Source organism: Vigna unguiculata, chromosome 9 (genome assembly GCF_004118075.2).
Source record: "Vigna unguiculata cultivar IT97K-499-35 chromosome 9, ASM411807v1, whole genome shotgun sequence".
Lineage (NCBI taxonomy): Eukaryota > Viridiplantae > Streptophyta > Magnoliopsida > Fabales > Fabaceae > Vigna > Vigna unguiculata.
The window spans coordinates 6,287,298-6,307,422 of record NC_040287.1 but is presented as its reverse complement, the minus strand read 5'-3'; the positions used below and the strand labels follow the sequence as shown (position 1 = coordinate 6,307,422).

At 30.9% G+C, this 20,125-nt stretch overlaps 1 protein-coding gene across 2 annotated transcripts; it reads left to right on the top strand.

Moving 5' to 3' along the window:
* Window positions 1-14,457: 14,457 nt before the first annotated feature.
* Window positions 14,458-17,484, top strand: LOC114164682. 2 transcript variants are annotated; one of them, XM_028049428.1, is made up of 3 exons: window positions 14,458-14,610; window positions 15,146-16,433; window positions 16,622-17,484. In XM_028049428.1, the coding sequence occupies exons 2-3, from the start codon at window positions 15,331-15,333 to the stop codon at window positions 16,779-16,781; spliced, it is 1,263 nt and encodes a 420-aa protein (XP_027905229.1). In that variant the 5' UTR covers window positions 14,458-14,610; window positions 15,146-15,330; the 3' UTR covers window positions 16,782-17,484. The 2 variants fall into 2 exon arrangements, with proteins under 2 accessions (XP_027905229.1, XP_027905230.1); XM_028049429.1 differs by lacking the exon at window positions 14,458-14,610 and having other exon boundaries at window positions 14,996-16,433.
* The last annotated feature ends 2,641 nt before the right edge of the window (window positions 17,485-20,125 follow it).

Below are 20,125 nucleotides of genomic sequence, written 5' to 3'. Positions count from 1 at the left end.
CAAGTGTTCAAGTGACGACAAGCATCATTTCCGATCATCGCCAGTGTACTGAAACTGTACTGAAGCCGCAAATGATTTCTCTACTGCGGCGCTTGCACTCTGTTTTGAATGAGTGAATCAAAGTTGCTCGAAAGAATTCCCGATCCGTGCTAGCTACCAGTGAATATCGAGTCCCGTGTCCGATACATGTCGGACACCGAAACTGGTAGGATACTTGTAGGACATATTATATCCAATTTGAAAAATATTTTTTTATCTTTGACATGATTTTAATGATTAAAATAAGGAACAAATATTATTTTATCACTACTTTTCGCATAATGGATATTAGATAGATAAATTGGATTCATTTTTGTGTTAGTTGACAATGTGTTAGTTGTCAGTTTCAAACTTAACATGTATATATACGATGTGTCCCGTGTCCTATGTTTTTTCAATTTAGGTGTATCTTCGCATCTATGTCATATCTGTACCCGTGTCCGTATTTGGGCAACATAGCTGGTAGCTGTAAAACTTTAATTATTGTTTCAATTTTGTTTGTGGCATCCATCAGAGTTTATTAATTATGGTGTAAGTAGTAGTTGCATTTAATGAATGTAGTTGAAGGGTCATGTCTAAAGGTCTATAAAAGGATCATATAATGTTCATTGTAAAATACAACAAGTCTCAATATATAGAGTGTTTATCTAGAAAGACTTGTTCATCAACAAATTGACATTAAAGGTTGAGAGCTTGAGGGTATGAGTGCTTTAGAGAGAGTGATTGAGAGTTTGATTGAGATGACCAACTTAACTAACAACATGTCCCTTCCTAAGTTATCAAAAGGCGTCAACTATGACAACTGGAGTATGTAGATGAAGTCCCTCCTTGGTTCTCAAGAAGTATGAGATGTGGTCGAAAATGGACACCAAAAACCAAAGGATATTGAATAATAGACGAATGCCAAGCTTGCTACATTGAGAATAATGCGAGTAAAGGACAAAACAACTTTGTACGTGTTATACCGAGCTATTGATGAGTTTGACTTTAAGAAGATAACAAATGTTGAATCTTCAAAAGAAGCATGAGATACTTGAGAAGGCATACAAAAGGATAATCGTATGAAGCAAGTAAGGCTTCAAACTCTTAAATGTGAGCTTGAAAGCATGGGATGAAAGAGGCAAAAGAGGTTGTTGAGTATGTCTCTCGTGTTGAGACCGTGGTGAATCGACTCAAAAGGAATGGAGAGGCGTTACCCACTTGCCAAGTGGTAGAGAAAATCTTAAGGTCGTTAATTAACAATATTATTTGTGCAATTGAGGAGTCGAAGGACTTGTTAATGCTCTCGATGGAACAACTTGTCGGGTCGCTTGAGGCGCATTAGCAACAAAGAAGAAAAAGGAAACATGAATCTCTCGATCAAGCAAAGGCAACCATAAAAGGAGAAGCTTAGAACACTCAAGACAAAGGACGATACAAGGGAGGTAGAGGAAGCAGTCGTGGTGGTAGAGGTAAATGAAATAGTTCACTCAAGAAAATTGGTGCGAGGTCAATGGAGAGAAGGACGGTCAAGCAACTTAGGCGTTGAGTGCTTCAAGTGTGGCAAGTATGACCATTATGCAAAGGAGTGCAAATCGATTAAATGCTATAGTTGTGGTAAGGTCGAACATTTCGCAAAAAGATTGTCGATCTGGAAATGAAAAAGAAGAGACAACCAATATCGTCAAAGAAGTTAAAGAAGAAGCGGTGTTGTTGATTATTGGATATAGCTCGGGAGCCAGGCACAAGAAAGTGGAGAATTCAACAAGAAGGTTGAGTCTCATAAGTCAACCAAGTAGCATGGAGAGGTCGTCAAGACGTGCAGATAGCTTGGAAAGCTTGGTAGAGAATGTGGAGAGCTCGATGGAGCATAAGGTCAGCCTAAAAAGCTCGGTGGAAAAGGTGAACCAGTTGGAAAACTCGATGGAGCAGGTAAGCAATTTAGATAACTCAGTATGGAGTGTGGAGTGTGGATAACTTGGATTTTGAAGAAGACGAATCTATTATTCAAAGGTTAGTGCTTGCAAAAGGCATTTTGCAACATAAAATTGAAAAGGAAGTTAGAGGTAATGCAGAGTTACATGCAAGCTTAGAGAGAATAAAATATTTTTTGCATAAGTTGCGCTTGGAACTTGAACAAGAAGTGTTAAGTTTGCAAGAGTTGTCGCAAGCCGAGAAGAATCTTAGAGTTGCACTAGAGGTGCAAAATGAGAAAAGGACTTGAAATGAATGATGAGTTTGGTATGTAGAAGATGTGCGAATTTTCTGATCTCTTAAAGAGAGCTCGACCTATTGAGAGAAACCCGGTTAATGACAAGTTGGTCATAAAGACAATAAAGAACCCAACAAAGAACAAGTCGGGCAAGATTATAAGTCAGCCAAAGCAAAGAACAAATCAGTCACCGAGAATGAAGAGATCAAGTCAGTCTCAATGAAAGAAAATCGACCATGAAGAAAGTAAAGAAGCCGACTATGAATGAAAGCAATAAGCATGATGTGGGCTGCACGTGGCTAAGTAGAGATGAAGGGAAGAAGGATGAAAGATAGAAGAAGTATTTAAGTTTATAGGGGGATTTTGTTGGATAAACTTAAATGTGGATTGTTGCATTTAATAGTGTTGGTAGAATAAAGTGTCTTAGGAAATTATAAAGGTCAGGAGTGCATTTAGTAATGATTGTGGCATGCATTAGAGTTTATTAATTATGGTGTAGGTAGTAGTTGCATTTAATGAATGTAGTTGAAGGACCATATCTAAGGACCTATAAAAGGACCATGTACTACTCATTGTAAAATACAATAAGTCTATATATAAAGAGTGTTTATCTAGAAAGACTTGTTTGTCAACACTGAATTCACCGCTTGCACATTCGATACAACATCAATTTTTCTACGCTGAATGAACCAGCTACCACAATTGGCACGTGAATTGAATCCCGACTCTACCACTGAAATCCAATTCAATTCTTCACCTCAAAGTAGTGCAATTGCAAAAGATGAAAGTGCTAACAATTCAAAAATCTATTGTGTTGCTTTTATTGATTTTGCATTGAACTAGAATGTTCATTGAACTCAAATCTTTTTTCCTCACACGAATTGAAACGGACCATAAAGCTACACGAAATAACCAGATGTGTCCAACACTTCATGTAAATTGTACCAAATGAATAATCTGAATTGAATAAAAGTTGCATTATATAATTCCAAATAATTTATATAAATGAAAATTTTGAAATGAAATCTACTTTTCAATTTGTTACATGAGTTTAAGATTTTTCATGAATTTTTTTGGACATTTTTAGCATATATATATATATATATATATATATATATATATATATATATATATATATATATATATATATATATATATATATATATGAGAGAAAAACAAATTTTAGCGATAATTCAATGTTTTTTTAACATATATTATTCTAAATGAATTCAACTATAGCAATCACAACTAATGGATTACATAGATAAAAAATTGTTCTATATCACAAGAAGGTGAAGTCAACAAGTGAAAAGATAGATGCTAACATGCATAAAAGCAGAAATCATGAAGTTGTATCTTCACTTACTATCCTTGATATTTATAATGTTGTGTCAAAAGCTTTTAAGATTGAAGTAATGAATTATAGGGATTTATTATGAATCAAACTATCTACCAAAATAATAAAACCTTAACTAAATATTATGGAAAGTTGGTTGAGATTTTTAGAAAATTGGATCATCGTGACAAAGTAGTCATGAAGGACCTTGATTATGTGATATCATATATAAAATCAATTGAAACATTGAGAATACATATACTTATGGATATATTGATAATGATTTTGATCAAATTTGTGAAAAATACTAAGAAAGAAGTGACACCTAATTTAGAAGAGTACTATGTTTTGATCTTGAGAGAGATAACGTGAAAAAATCTTGAGAAAGAATTGACACCTTATTTATATTCATTTATTAATATTTATTTTAGGAACTTGCAGAGTTAAGAAATAAAAAATTGTATATGGTTGGAAACGGGTATTACTACCTCAATATAGGTTCCTAAAACAAACCACCCTCTACACAACTCCTTCTCTTTGATTTGCTCTTTCTACACACGTAATAGGGCCCAAACAAATATCAGAACATGATTCTTAGATTGCAAACAAATATAATACCATTTAGAAGGTAGAAAAACATAATGTAATCAAAAGAAGGCTACATGCAAGGTGGAAAATAGACTAATTTAAAGAAAAAAATCTTAGAAATAGAACTTACTCAAAAGAGGATACTGATCAATTCAAAATGTTCATGGGAACTTCAATTTCTACATGGTGCTATTTGATTTTCAAAATAGATGAAAATGGAAAATGTTTTTGGAGTAGAATGTAGAGGATGGAGGGGTTTAAGAAAGTGAAAGTTGGAGAAAGAAAATATGAGTACGATGCAATTTTGTTTTCTTTTCCTATCTCTCTTTAATTACTAAATACATTAAGCTATTAATATTTATTTTAGGAACTTGCTAAACTTAAAAAATTAAAAAGTTTATAGGGTTGGAAACAGGGGTTACAACTTTGAAAAAAAAAATATGATTTATACTTTCACAACTATGATGACAAAGAAGCAAGTAAAGAAATTAAAATGTTCTTAAAGTGGTAACTACAAGTGTACTCAGTATAATAATGAGGAACAACAATATTATGAAATCATAAATACCACGAGTGGTGTTATCACAATCGGACATCAAAGAAGACATATGTTTGCTACAACTACAGTGATAATGATTTCAACAATATAAGGTCTTAAGCACATCCATATTTTGAGTAATGCATGGATAATTGACATTGTTTGTTTTGATAATGTGACTTTTGATGCTAGACAAATTAAGATCTTAAACGTTCTTGAAAAATGTATTTTCATTGGAGAAGGAATTGTCTGTATTTCAAATAATTTGAATCTTGATATTATCATTATTGTTTCTTCTCTAAAATATAACACATTGTTAGTCTCTTAAATAACTAAAGCTCTCTTAAGTATTGTAATGTTTGGGTTAGACTTTTATGTTTCTAAAGATATTCAAACACGGAAATTTGAAGTGTACTCAAATGTCTTGGTTATGCTTCAATGTGGTTTATAATGTTTAATGAAGTTGAAAAGCGAATTTGGAGGAATATTTCATAAGTTTTGCAAAATGATTGAGACTTATACAAAGCACATTTTCATGTATTTCATAGTGACAATCGAATATGAAATCTGAACATTCACATTTTTTTAGTGTCCAAAGGAATTATTAATCACAAATCTTGTCCAAATACTCCCTAATAGAATAGGACGATGGAAAGAATTATCATCTATTAGAGGTGGACTGAGCTACACTGATTGAAACTCATTGCTACCCATATATTAGATAGAAACTCTCACATATGTAGTATACTTTATCAGTTGAATATTGTTTTGGTCTTTTGAGTAGAAAACACCTTTTCAACCATTTAAAAATGCAATAATATTGCTAAATTAACACACAAAGTTTTTTGTTGTGTGACTTTTGTTCACTTACACAATCATCAAATTGTCTCTTAGAGCTTGAAGGTGTGTGTGTTCATTGGCTATATTGATCACTAAAAAGTATATTGGTGCTATAACCCACAAACCAAACAAACATTTACTATCATAGATGTAGTTTTTCAAGAGACCTTAATATATTTTCCCTTGAGTCTGAAATTCTGGAGGATAATTATGATAATTTTTTCCACAAGAAGTTGATAATAAGTTGATATTAGATAACCAACAAAGTTATCAAGAAATAATAAGAGTTTGCAACAATCTGATGACCAAAACCACATAATGAGGAAGAATTTGAGCATTTCGAGATTGGAAGTTTGCATGTTGATTCTAACCATATAGCACACCAGTCGTCTATGCAACAACCTAATACAACAAAAAGAATTATGTCAATTTGTGTTACTAAAGGTATCCTTAAGCCTACTTATGATCCTAACCTCACCAGTAAGACCAAATAACTTATAAATAATTACATTTGTAATAAATGTCTACCTCAAATGTTGCATTTATAAGTCAATTTTCTAGAAAGATGAAACCTAATGCAAGTTCGTCCAATTTAGAAATAAACTTGATGCAAGTAGTGATTTGAAGGTGTTATGGTACTTTCCAATAATATTTCAGTTTAAAAAATTTGTACTATTAAAGAGGGTGCAAAAGACCTGACACAACATGCAAATGGTAGAAAATGTGACAAAATTCTTCACATCCAATTGATTCTCCACAATTTCCACAATGGAAGGGATTGATTAAACATTTTCAAATTTTGGTGCAAAGTGAAGAAGCTGGAGAATTACACTAGCTACAAAGAATCCCCATGTTAATTTAAGTAGTAAACATAGTTCATGACAAATTCAATCATTTATAACTCACCTCCTTGGTTGTGCATAAAGAAAAAATATATTATGTTGTCTATGATTATTTTAGGACCCAAGCAACTAGGAAATGAAATAGATGTGCATCTCCAATTATTGAGTAATAATTTAAAGATGTTGTAGGAAATAGTAGTGAGTGTCTTTAATGCATATTGCAAATATAATTTTAGATTGTGTGCAATGCTACTTTGCATAATAAATTATTTTCTAACATATGGTAAACAAATATTGTAGCTAATTTGAAACTACTTAACTATGGTTTGAGAAAGATATATCGTTATGTTGTTGTTCAGTCAAAAAAATTCAATTTTTTTGCTACAAAATATTTTTTTTACTAACCCATAATTAATGAATAATAAATTATTTAAATAAACAATATTATTATTTTTTGTTTGAGTGCTATCAAAAATTATAAAAGCAATTTCATTAATTTTATATTTAAATTTAAGGTTTAATTATTAATTTTATTTCATAATTTGTTGGTTTAGTTCATTTTGATCTTATTATTATTATTTTTTATTTAATTTGGTCCTATAATTTTTTAAAAGGTTCAATTTGGTCATTGCCGTTAAATTGATGTTAACACCGAATTTATACATGTCACATGTCATTTTGTGAATTTTTTTTTATTTTTTAATTTAAAAAAAAAATAAATTGTCATGTGACATTTCATAATTATACCATGTGTCAATTTGAGAATTTTCTTTTTAATTAAAAAAAAAACTATCATGTGGATTGTGTCACGGGTTTTATCATTTATATTTTTAAGCATTTACTTTTAAACATTTTTTATGACAACCACTTTTATATTTTTTTTAATAGACTTTTGTCATCTTATGACTCTAGTTGTGACAATCAAATTGACAAGTTTTATATAACGGTATTTATATTTTAAAAAAAATTATTAAAAATAATTTTATTCAATATATATCTATAACAATATATAAAGGAGATTCCCTTTTTGTGTCCATTTTTTAAAATACCGATTTTACCCTTTAAATATAACAATTTTTTAAATTTTTTAAAATTGACCATTACTTTTACAAAAATTTTATAAAATCAGATGTCTCTGCTTCTTCTTTATTTATTAATGGTTATTCTTTTATCTGTTCTGATATATTTCACTTTATTTTTAATAAATATAATTCTAATATATATATTAACTTAATAACATTATAATATCATGTATATTTAAAAAATACATACACACAGGCTGTGTTACGCTAGTATATATATATATATATATATATATATATATATATATATATATGATAATTTACATAGAGATTATTATATCTAAACCTAAAATTAATTTAATGAACGCTTTAAATTTTAAAAGTAATTTTTTATTTAAAAATATTATTTACTTGTTTAAAAGGGGTCATAATAATACGTTGGTATAATATATAACTATACTGAATAAAAATAATTATAACCTGAGAAGATAAATTAACCCAAATTTATTACATATTTGCCACGGTGAAATTTAAATAAGCTATTAAACTAATCAATGAATCTAATTCATATAATCATATAATAATTACTATAGACATTTCATGTTTGTAAGGCACAGTGGGTTAATTTATCTTCTCAGGTTATAATTATTTTTATTCAGTATAGTTATATATTATACCAACGTATTATTATGACCCCTTTTAAACAAGTAAATAATATTTTTAAATAAAAAATTACTTTTAAAATTTAAAGCGTTCATTAAATGAATCTAATTTCATGTTTTATTTTCTTTTTCATACATTTAAAATATCTATTCTCTTAATCAAGTTCAAAATATTCTAATTATGTTTTTCAAGTACCTATTACAATATAATACTTTTACACCGTTGTATAATACTTTTCTAGATACGGGTGATATAAAATTATTATTTAATCACTAAATTTGAGTTAAACTCTCATTATAAAAAGCGAAAATTTTTAACATAAATAATAATTTACATGACATTTAACTTATTTTTTATCCATTTTATTAATTAAAAAAGACTTAATTATTTGGAGGATTTCTACTCAATAAACATAAGGATAACAAAATAGTTCGGCCCGATTTGACTCATCTCACTCTTGATCCCTCAAAAACAGGTCAGATGAGTTGGTCTGTCACTACAAAACGGGTTGGATACTATAACCCGTCTTGTCTGAGAGTGGACTGGTAGGTTGGTTTGCCACTTTTTTTTTCTTAACTCGTCTTAAATTTTTGTTTATAAAATTTGTTTATATATATATATATATATATATATATATATATATATATAGTATAGAAATTTTACTTTTTTAATTATATTTTCATTTTTAAACATAAAAAATAAAATAAAAAAGGTCGGTGGGCCAAGGCAGGCTGACCTACCTTTGACCCACTAGTTGGCGAGCTAGGCAGGCTAGGCCACAACAGGTTGGCGGGTTGAAAACTCCAACCCGGCCTGCCCTTTTCTTGACGGGCTGGCAGGCCAGTTTGGCCCTCTTTGACATGACATGTGTCAATTTGGTTCTACCTTTTAAAAAAGTTTCAATTGCGTCCAAATTTTTAAAGAAATTACTCAATTAGGTCACGTGGCAACATAATGTTATGTGCCAATGCCCATGTCAAGTGTCATTTTCTTTATCTCAATTTAGTTCCTATATATGTCTTTTTGATTCAATTTAATTCATATTTATCTATTTATGTCCCTTTGATTCAATTTTGTCCAAAAAATTTTCAACTTAGAGCAATATTGTTATTTGTATAAATGTTATACTAATATCTTTTATTAAAAATGACTTTTTAACATATTATATTATTGTATATTATAAACTCATGTTTTGTTAATCATTACTTCTTCTTTTTTTTTCAAAATATAGAACAATATTGACTTTTCCAATTTGAGACCGAATTTATTATTTGCATGAATGTTATACTAATATTTTTATTAAAAATAACTTGTTAACAATTACATTATTATATATTATTAACCTATATTTTGTTAATAATTTCTTTTATCACTAAATTTTAATATTAATATCCGTACTTAATTTTGTAAAAATGTTTATACTTAATAAGTTTTAATCTTATAATAAACATTGATTATAAAACATATTTCAATTGTTAAAAAATTGAAAAAACATTGAATTAAAAAAACATAAATAACAACTAAATTGAATAATATATATATATATATATATATATATAACTAAATTAAAATCAAAATAATGATACTTGACATGACATTCATACATGACTTTGTCATGTGATACAAATATTATTACATGTCACATCATGAATTTGACTCGCACAATAACAAAATTTACTATAAAAAGATAAATTAAAAATAAAATAAAAAAATTAAAACAAACTACATATATTAATACATGGCAAATCATTAACAAGATTAATAATTTTTTTTATCCTTAAAAGAACCGAATGAGACAAATTTTAAAAATTAGATCGTAATTAAAACTTTTTAAAAAGAAAATTAAATTAACACACTCCTATTAAAATAGAACCAAGCGAGTAATTATAAGTATTATAATGATGATTCTACTGGTAGTTTTTTCTATAATTGTCTGTCAAATCTACAAAGATAAACCGTAAGAGCTCTTAAATCATTATTTAAAAGAAAAAATGATATATACAGTCATGATGATAGCGACCCAAGGTTTATGCTTGCACATCAAGTCAGGTTTTTAGTTTGACTTCAAAAATATTGAAATTTAGACCATCAAAATGCTTACTTTGAATTATGACTATATTTTCAATATTTCTTGCATGTGGAGAAATGTGCATGACGCATATTATGGTCTAAATATTAATTATATTCTTCATTTAGTATATTTATCAGAAAAAGAAAACATTAACTATTCTTCTTTATACTTCTTTAAGATGCTAAATAATTTTCTTTTCTTAAATATTTTCTTTCTCAAGAATATGTTCTAAAGACATATTAAATAGTAAAAGAGTCAGAGTTGTATTTTTGACATATTATTAGTAGGCGATAAGATTTTTACACACCACGAAATAATTATACATATGTTTTAATTTTTATAGTATTTTTTATAGTAATTTATATCTATATACATAATTAATTTATCAATTTTATCTTCTATTAATATGTCTCATTTTATTATTTTATCTTATAAATTTTGTAAATATTCTTTTAAACTCAATCAATTACTTTCAATAAAAAAAAATATAAATTTTATTATAAAGTCCAAATAAGTCATTTAAAATAGTTTAAAAAGAAATTAAGATTTTTTAAAATCAATCAATAAGAAATAACCCATTCAAAATTAATATCATAATACTTTAATCATGTTTTTTTTAATTTAAATTAGAGTATATCAAGTATGAGTATCTATGGGTACAAATATTATGATAGTTATATATGTCTCCTTAACATACGGGTATAAAAGATAAAGTACCGTTACCTGTGAGTATCCATTTATAATATCAATTTCTTATCTGTCGTGAATTTTATTCACGGATACTTGCGGGTAGGGATATTTTTGACATCAATATATAAAGATTTAAAAATTGTGAGACTCAATTATTTTAATATTAAAAAAATTATAGTATAAATAGTTTTGTTAAAAATGAGTTTTATTATTTTAAAACACATAATCTCTCTAGAAACTACTCTTAAAGAGTTATCTGACTTTTCTTTAGGAGTTCTCATCCTTTGTTTGTCTGCTTGAAGATCCAAGACTGTACGAGTGGTCATCGTGGCGAGCTCTTCAAACTTTTTCTATTCGTGTAAGTTGAGTTTCAACCATTTTTCTTCATCTATTTATGTTTTTAGTTGCAAGCATCTATATTTCTCTTACTACTTTATAGGAAATCTCATCATTTGTTCGTCTTACTACTCTCTAGTTGTGAGCTCTTTAATTTGGACTGATCAATTTCTCTGTTCAGTAAGTTGAGTTTCATCCTTTTTTCTTGATCTATTTTTGTTTTTTGTTGCATGTGATCTTACTTCCTCTTGGACACGCCTTTTTAATCATCAATAGGAATCTTTATTGATCAATGGTTCTAATGATGTGCCCTGATCGTGATTATGTTGTCCCTGTTGGAAAACTGACGAACATAAAACAAAAAAGCACTTCTTGAGGCGTGTAGATTCACTGTCCCCAAGTGTGAATACATAGCCACTAGTGGATTTTGTCTCATCTGAATCAGAAATTCAGTTAACATCATTGTACCCTTCTAGTACAACGGAAAATCCACTATATTCAATGGCATAATCCATTGAACCTCTTAAGTATCTCATAGGTCTTGAGAGTGCATCTCAAGATTCATAATTAAAATATTAAGTGTATCTTCTCAGTCTACCTATTGCACAAGCAATACATGGTATAGGAAGCCTCATCAAAAGCAGTGAGCTCCCAATTATCTGGGAATACTAAGGTTGAGAAAAATGAATTCTTCTCTATTTTTCCTTAATTTAGAATTAGTATCATAAGGGATATCAAATCACAATTTATACTATCTCCCTTCCTTATGATTCTAGCTTCTAAAATCACATTGGCTTCACCTAGAATCAACTCATATTTCAAAATTAGATTCTAAAAACTAGTTGTAGAGACTATCTCAGTGTATATATCAATCATTAGCATATCATATACACATATATAATGGCACCTTCTTTATAAATATTAAATATCATTAGGTGAAAAGTCATCACAAATAATTATTTTCTTTTCCTTTGAAAATAAAGATTAAATTCACTTTTTTTTCCAAATAATTGAGTAAAATTACCTGCACCTCCACATTCATAAATATTTAAGATTGGAAAATGAGCAAACACATGATTGTGCTCGTCCTTAATTGTAGGTAGGGAGTACACAAACTCATGTATACCTGAAAAAAAAATTTCTTCTCTCCAAAGTCCATATCGTCAGCCTTTAAGTCCTTAAGATTGTTGGAAAACTGACAAACCAAAAACAAAAAAGCACTTTCTGAGGCGTGTAGATTCACTGTCCTTAAATACTTATCCATAGTGTGTTGTGCAAGTCTCCCAAGATACAACAAGAACTTCTCAGATTGTCCCGAGGATCTCATAACTAGCAAGAAAATACTCGTCGTTATAAAGAAAGTAATCCAGGACAACAAAAGAAAATAAAGAAGAGAGAAAAGAGCCAAGAGAATTGAGAAGGTGTGTTTTAGGAGAGCATTAGACCACCTATTTATAGGTGTGAATGAGGGATGGTAATGGGTTAAAATCCCATGGCTCGTGATGAATATCCTGTAATAGCTCAACAACAATCATATTGTTGTAAATACCAAATCGAAACTACTCTAGCTATAATGGCCAAAATGCAACTGCATATTTTACAATAAACAGATTTTACAACAGTCCCTAGGTATAGATACAACATCCAATAGTCTGAAGAGAATTTGGTGTTCTTAGAGCTATGTGGGTTTGTTGAGCCGCTTTGTTAACTAAGGGAAGCTAGTCGTCACCTGTGTGCGTGAGTTTGATAAAATTGATGTTTTGCATGTTTGTGATTGATTTATTTTGATTCTAAAATTGAGTTGTTACAATGAATCTGTTTGGTGTGTATGAGTGATGTATTTTGGATGTTTGATCTCATGTTGAGTGTTGTTGTTTGATTTTTTGTTAATTAGGAGAATTTAGAATCTAAGCCATTGATCAAATTTTATACAAACTCCAATGTTTTAAAACTGCTTTGAACCAATACCCTACAAGAGAGAAGTATCAATTTGAGTAGTGGAACAGGTTCAAATTCCCCCAGATCATAAAATTTCATATGTTGTCAACTGGTGTAGCACTAAGCGGGTAGCATGGAGCCGTTGAACATTAGTTGTGTGTTGTAAGTCTAGGAGCATTTTAGCGCCAGACCGCTGAGTACTAGCAAGTGACATTGAGCCTCAATTTTTGCACAAGGTTTGGCATTGAGTGCCAAAAACTGTTGAGTGCTAGATGTCATATTTTGCATGGTTCTCTTGTTTGACTGTTTTTGGACATCCTTTGATTGATGCTAACCATATTTTATGTCTTTTATTATTGTAAATTTGAGGAAGATGTTTTGAGCATGTATGATGATGGTGTTGAAGGAATTTCAAGAAGAAATTATGTTTGGTAGTAATTATGGAATTCAATAACATATTATCATGAACTCTAATAACATATCTTTTCAGAGTAAAAGAATTTTATATTATTTTTAAGATAAAATAATTTAACAAATGATTTTTTTTTCATTAGATCGCCTCTAATTGTGTTTATTATTCTTTCTATTTTAAAATTATGAAATAATAAAGAGACTATACATCAAGAAAGAATGAGTGAATAAGTTAAAATCTCTCTTAATATTATTAAGTAATTATTTTTTAACAAATAATTTTTAAATTACATAACAATAAACTTTGGAAAAAATATTGATAGTTAAGCGAAAAGAACACACTGTATTTTCCTATAAGGAAAGTAAATAATAATATATTTAATCTACGTATTTGAAGTCAACATCTGTTCCAAGAAAGTTTGTTAGAATAAACTCTAACTTAGCTATAATACCATGTTAGAAGTGGGTTTAAAGTCTAACTCAACCTCACAAAATCAGCTTGTAAGATGAGAATTGCACTCACTTATATATTATGAATTGACCTTATCTCTAGTCGATGTGAAACTTCCAACAACGTCTTAATCCATTTAATTTTACATTATGAAGTGGTTCTTTTTATTTATATAAAGAAAAACAATTAGAAAGTACTCTTATATTTAATTATATATTGACGTATAATAAATTTGTTTATTTTGAAATGTGAAAATCCTTGCGTACTTAATTTAATAAAATTTGAAAAACTAATCTAATAAAAGTTAGTGTGATAAAAATGATTAAATATTTGTATTATAACTTGGATTTTTTACCCTCATTTTTTTAAAATCACCATTGCAGCAGAAGTTTGTGAGTTGATGAAAATACCAGAGATTGAAACGGCTAAACTTGTGCAACGCCTTCTCCTTTATTTAACCCTTTCTTGTTGCATCTTCTCTCTCTTCCTCCCTATACTCACTTTCTTCTAACTTTTACACCTTCTTTCTGGATTTCCTGCACATTTGTTTCAGATAATGGGACTGCTTATTACCATGCCATCTGCGGCCTAGTAATAAACAGCAGGATCACGCACTTTCACCATTTCACCACATCGTAAATGTCCCGTTTCTGGGTACTTTTCTATTCAATCTTTTCAATACCATTTTCTCTTTCAAAATCCTTTCTTTTAATTCCTATTACAACCTGTGTTCAATTGGGTTATTTCATTGCCATTTTTTTCATCCTTTAGTACATTTTCTATTTCTACATGATATGTAATGAGTTGCTTTTCATAGATATTGGGTATGTTGAAATTGCTTGAACAATCATCTTCAATAAAATAAATCCTTGTAAAAATTAAAAAAAGTGAAGATTTGCGATTTTGTGCATGCAATGCAAGGCATCTAACACCTCTGTTATCTTACATATTATGGGGTGCTAGCAACATTCAATTAAGCCACATTGCATGTGTGAATCTGGTTCTTCAACATTCAAGGATGAGGTTACTTGTGTGTGCTTTGTAGTTGAGTTGAAACAAAACCTTGTATTTGAGATTCTGGTTTTACAGAACATACAGACTCTTAAAGACTTTGATATTGTTCTGTGATGGAATCTGTAAAACCTTGAATGAAGTGCTGATTAGAGAACTGGTTCTTCTACAAATTCAGGTGCAAGAAAACAATTTAACAAAGAAAAGAAACAAGTATCATCCACTTCACCCTTTTCATCAGAGTTGTTGTTATCACAAGATCACTTTGACTTTATGCCAAATGCAACAACCACTGCGACGAGCCGCATAATCCACTAGCTGCAACATCTCCTAAAGGTGACCAAATTGCACAACACACATTCAATGGCAGAACAGGGAAATAGAAGTCCAATTAACCCCCACTTGGAGCCTAACCCTTTCGTTGAAGCTCATCCATATCCAATGTCAAGTAACACATCCTCATCTTCACCATCACAAAACCCCTTCTTATTCGCGAGTGATGCCACCAACACTAACAATGTTGGTCCATATGCATATCAAGAAAGAGGTAGTGTTAATGGACTTCCGGGTGAATCATCACCAGGGAATCCCTTCCATGTGCCAACAAGTTCAAGTGAAGGTCTTCACACACTTCCATCACCAGAGCGAGGTCATTGGAGCATGCCTAGTAGCGAAGCAAGGCCTTTTAACACACATGGTGAAACACTTGATCCCTTTCCAGGCCAAGTATTAGACCCCTTCTTCTCATTAGAATCAGCACAAAACCAACAACGAGCTAGTGCTTCTACCATCTCAATGAGTGAACAGCATGACCCCTTTTCAGTTACAAATGAAAGACATTCCTATTCTGCAAACTCTGCCACGAAATCACCTCAAAATAAGTTCGCTATCGAAACATGTGATGCTGATATCCCAATCAGTTCTTTTCCCAACCATGGACAACGACCTAGTGACGGTTTGTCTGGCTTCAGCAATGGCTCAGAAAAACAAAGTCCTCAGATACAGGTAATGGAGCGTCCAGAGAGTCCTTTAAATTCTTCGGATTATAGTTTTCCATCTCATGTGTTTGATAGACACAAGTCAAACACCCAATGGAGCAGTGCCTCTAATGAATCATTGTTCAGCATTCAAATGGGGAACACGAGTTTCTCAAGTGACATAGGTTGGATTACTAAATCTGGCGAAATGGACACATCTGCTTCACCGTTTCATGGCAACCAGGCCCCACTCCCACTCCCACCAGCAACAAAATTCACTGATATCAGCCATAGCACTGCCAAACAACATGAAGGTTCAAAAGTGACCGAACAAAAAGCTGCCGAGACAATGAGAGAGGTTATAATGGAAAGCAGCATAAAAAGAAGTAGCCTAGGTAACCCGGAATCGCATTATCCTGATATGCATTGTGATTCTGGCACTCATTGTCGTCATTCAGATGGCAGCACCATATCCTTTGCGTTCAATGTGTAAGCTCTCACCGTTTCTTCTTTTGTACGTAAATATCTATAGTTATTAGTAAGTATCGGACTTTAAACTTAACTCAACCGTACAAAACCGGCTTATTTCACTTACTTGTTGTGTGTAGTGTGTTGTTTTAACTCAATGCTATGCTTTTAAAGAAAAAAATACCGAACTTTTCCTTTGTGATGTGAAGATTTACTGATGGAGACAAAGGTCATTCACCAAAGCATGAAGAGGAGAAGAAAAAGCAGCAGAGCACTACCGAAGCAACAACAGATGCAGTTCAGGCCCCCAAGCAAGCGCCAAATGCTCCTCAGAACAAATCGTGGCTATCTTGCTTCCCATGCTGTTGATTAGAACGCGTTAGGTCCCCATCTCCATCATAGTGTCTCTTGGCTTCTGCCAAAATTATTTTGTTGTCTCTGTCACCTTTACAGTTTAGTATCACTCACATGCACTACAGGGTAGCTCTAACTGGTTAGTTCTTATTCTACTTTTTTCCATTGCTAAACCTGTACCTCAAGTTCGGAGACCAGTCACAAAATTTCTGGTTAACAATGTACCATAATAGGTTAGTTTGATAGCACTGTTGGTAGATAAATGAATCATCAGGAAAAGTGAAGGGGCCCGGGATTCCTCAGCAAATTCTTTTGAGATGGCACACTAAAACACATGCACACAAAGTTTCTGTGACATGTTAACATTAACATCAGTTTGGTTTTGCTAATATTCCATTGTCATTTGGCACTTTTAAGGATGTTGTCACGTATCTAAAGGTCTCTCACAGCGGTAATTGAAAAAGGAGGACCAGTTCATAAGTGTTAATGCAATATAAGTTTTGAGGAAATCCATTGAGATATAATTATTTGGATTGTTGTTTTGATTATTTGTGGCTTTGTTTGATGCTTGGGGGTTAAAACACAGAAATGAGTTTTATGTGAAAATTTCATTTTTGACAAGATTTGTTTTGGAAGATTTAGTTGGCATTCTTCAGGTCCCAGTATCTTAGAAGTTTCAGAGTTTAGAGGGATTAATCACCATCACCCGGCTTCAAAATCCAAGTTCTGTATTTTTCCATGTATATGCAGACAGGAACCAAAGTTCTCTAGTTTCCTACATTGAAAGAAAAAACTATATCATATTAGCTATTTTCGAATTTTCTTTGCTATTTGAAAAGCTTGTGTAATAATATCATTAGTTTTTAGTAAACGAGTTGGTTTTAGCATGTTGTGGTTGTTTAAACGCTAGTATAAGTAATTTTTTGAAGCACCAGTTACTAAGATTTTATTTTTATTTTATTCTTAAAGTATGAGGAAAGTTGTACTTATCTTTCCTAAATTAATGTTAAGTTCATACTCTTCCTTTTAGTTTTCTAAGTGATTTTAATTAAAACACATTTATATCTCTGTTCATCTTTAAATTAACATTCCTCTGTCTCGTGTTTTTAATAAATGATATTCACTTCTTTTATATTTCTAATAGAGTGAAACTCATTTTCATTATTTTATTTAAATTATCATATTAATTAAAATTTAATAAAAACTATGATAATTAAAAAAAATAATGTTTTAAAATATAAAACTTAAAGATAATAATAAGTCCTCCTAAGTTTCAGCGTACAAGTTTTAGTATATTCAATGAGTCTCTAAAGTCAACTTATGTGTTTCAAGTCTAAGTAGACATAGTCTATCATTTGCGAGATGTTTTGTGAAGAACTTAAAAAAACATTCAAGAAACATACAAAGTGTTGCCAAACCGAAGTCAATATCTCTCTTAGTAATTAAAAGTATTTCTAATTGAATATAGTTTTCCTGAATTTATTAAAGAGTAGAGAAAGTCATGCTTGATGTAAAGTTTATGCTTTTAATCGATTAAAACAAACTTAATTGGTTAAAACAATATTAAAAATAACTATCCATGGTTTGAATCTATTACAGCGAAATTTTAATCTTACAATCACTAAATCTTGAACTTTTGGCGATTGTAATGGATTAAATTACCGTTTTAATTTATTAAAACAAAAAGATTTCATATTGAAGTGACAACAAAATAATTATAAAGCTTTGAGTTTTAAGTGATTTGAATCAATTAAATCATTTTATTAATCGATTAAAATGTTCTTCCTTATTATTCTAGCAAATCTAAGAACATTTTAACATATTAAATTTGAAGCTTCATTCTTTTTTTCTATCCTCTTAGAAGTTTCATTCTCCTTTGTCACTTGGATACTTTGCATAGGTTCAAACACATTGAAATTTTTGATCTTATACTCTCACCTTTAATTTTTCATTGTTAACATAATTTATTATCCTCGTTGTCTTCAAAAAGGTCCATTAAAAATATAAGGAATTTATGTCTTCCTAATGTCTATGACTACAAAATCAATTGGAAATCAGAATTCACATCCTTTTGCCATACCTTGTGTTTGGATGAAACATTTCAACAATGCTGAGAAATTGAAATGTATTGTATTTGAATTGCTTGTAATTAAATTCTCTTCATTTTCTAAATAACTTGTTTGGATAAAGAAATTAAAATATCTTACATTTCAATTTCTTGTTTGGATAAAATAATTGAATTTCTTATGAGATAAAATTTCATTTTATCAATATTTATTTTAGGCTTAATTATGTTTTAAGTTCATGATAAATTTGGAAATAGGTCGGTCGGGTCGTTGGGTATGCCCGACACGTCTAGGTCGTTAGGCCCGCCCGACACCTCTAGGTCATCTGGCCCACCAAACCCGTGTGAGTTGTCGGGCTCGCCCGTCGTGCTTGGGCCATCGAACTCACTAACTTGTCTTGGTTGTCAGGTCAGTTCAACCTGTCTTTAGCTTCGAGCCCACCCAGCTCGTTTGGGTCGTCAATCCTATTTGGACCGTCAGATCCGCCTGACCTGTTTATGTCGTAGGGCCAGTCTGGCCCATTAGGGTTATTGGGTCAGCCTAACACATCTTGATCATCGGGCCTACTTGGGTAGTGCGTGTTTTCGGGCTTGACCAACCTGTTTGAGTTATCAAGCCCGCTAGACCCATATGTGTCATCGAGTCACCCCGTCTGTCCAGATCATCGGGCTCGCCTGATCCGTCTGGGTCGTCGAGCCCGCCTAATCCGTCTGGGTCTTCGGGGTCGGTCGACCCGTCTGTAGTGCAAAACATGTTTAAGTTGAAGTAATACTAATAAAATTTTAAACTGAAGTTATCTAGTATAGCACAACTTTAATTTACATAGAAAACGACTTTAGTATAAAGTATTTTAAAAGTTGAAATCGTATTAAAATGACATAATTTTAGTTCAAAACATTTTAAATTGAAATCATATTAATTTGACATGATTTACCCACTTTTGTAATTATACCCCTTTCAATAATTTTTCTAAACAGTTGTACTTGATGATGCTTTTGCCCCTTTATGGAGTTTCTAATCTTTTCGTAATGTTCAAGTGACTAATCTTTCCCTTATATTTTACTAGTGGTTCTGTTTAACTTATCCATATAGGACCTAAGGGACTCGTAGTCTCCTAGGAGTGCTCTTTAGTTTATGGAAGATACAAAAATCTCGAGAAGAAAATGTTTATTATCCTTTCTTTGACTGCAACAAGAAACTAAACTCTTTGTAAGTGATCCATTCCTTTCTTTTTTTCATTCCTTTGCCATCAATATTTTTTTCCTTTTCTTTCTTTGAAGAACATATATTTAT

Bases quoted from the DNA above. Each gene is read 5' to 3' on its own strand.
- LOC114164682 (XM_028049428.1), top strand. From the start codon at position 15,331: ATGGCAGAACAGGGAAATAGAAGTCCAATTAACCCCCACTTGGAGCCT. The intron at 16,434-16,621 runs GTAAGCTCTCAC...TGTGATGTGAAG, and splicing joins ATATCCTTTGCGTTCAATGT to ATTTACTGATGGAGACAAAG.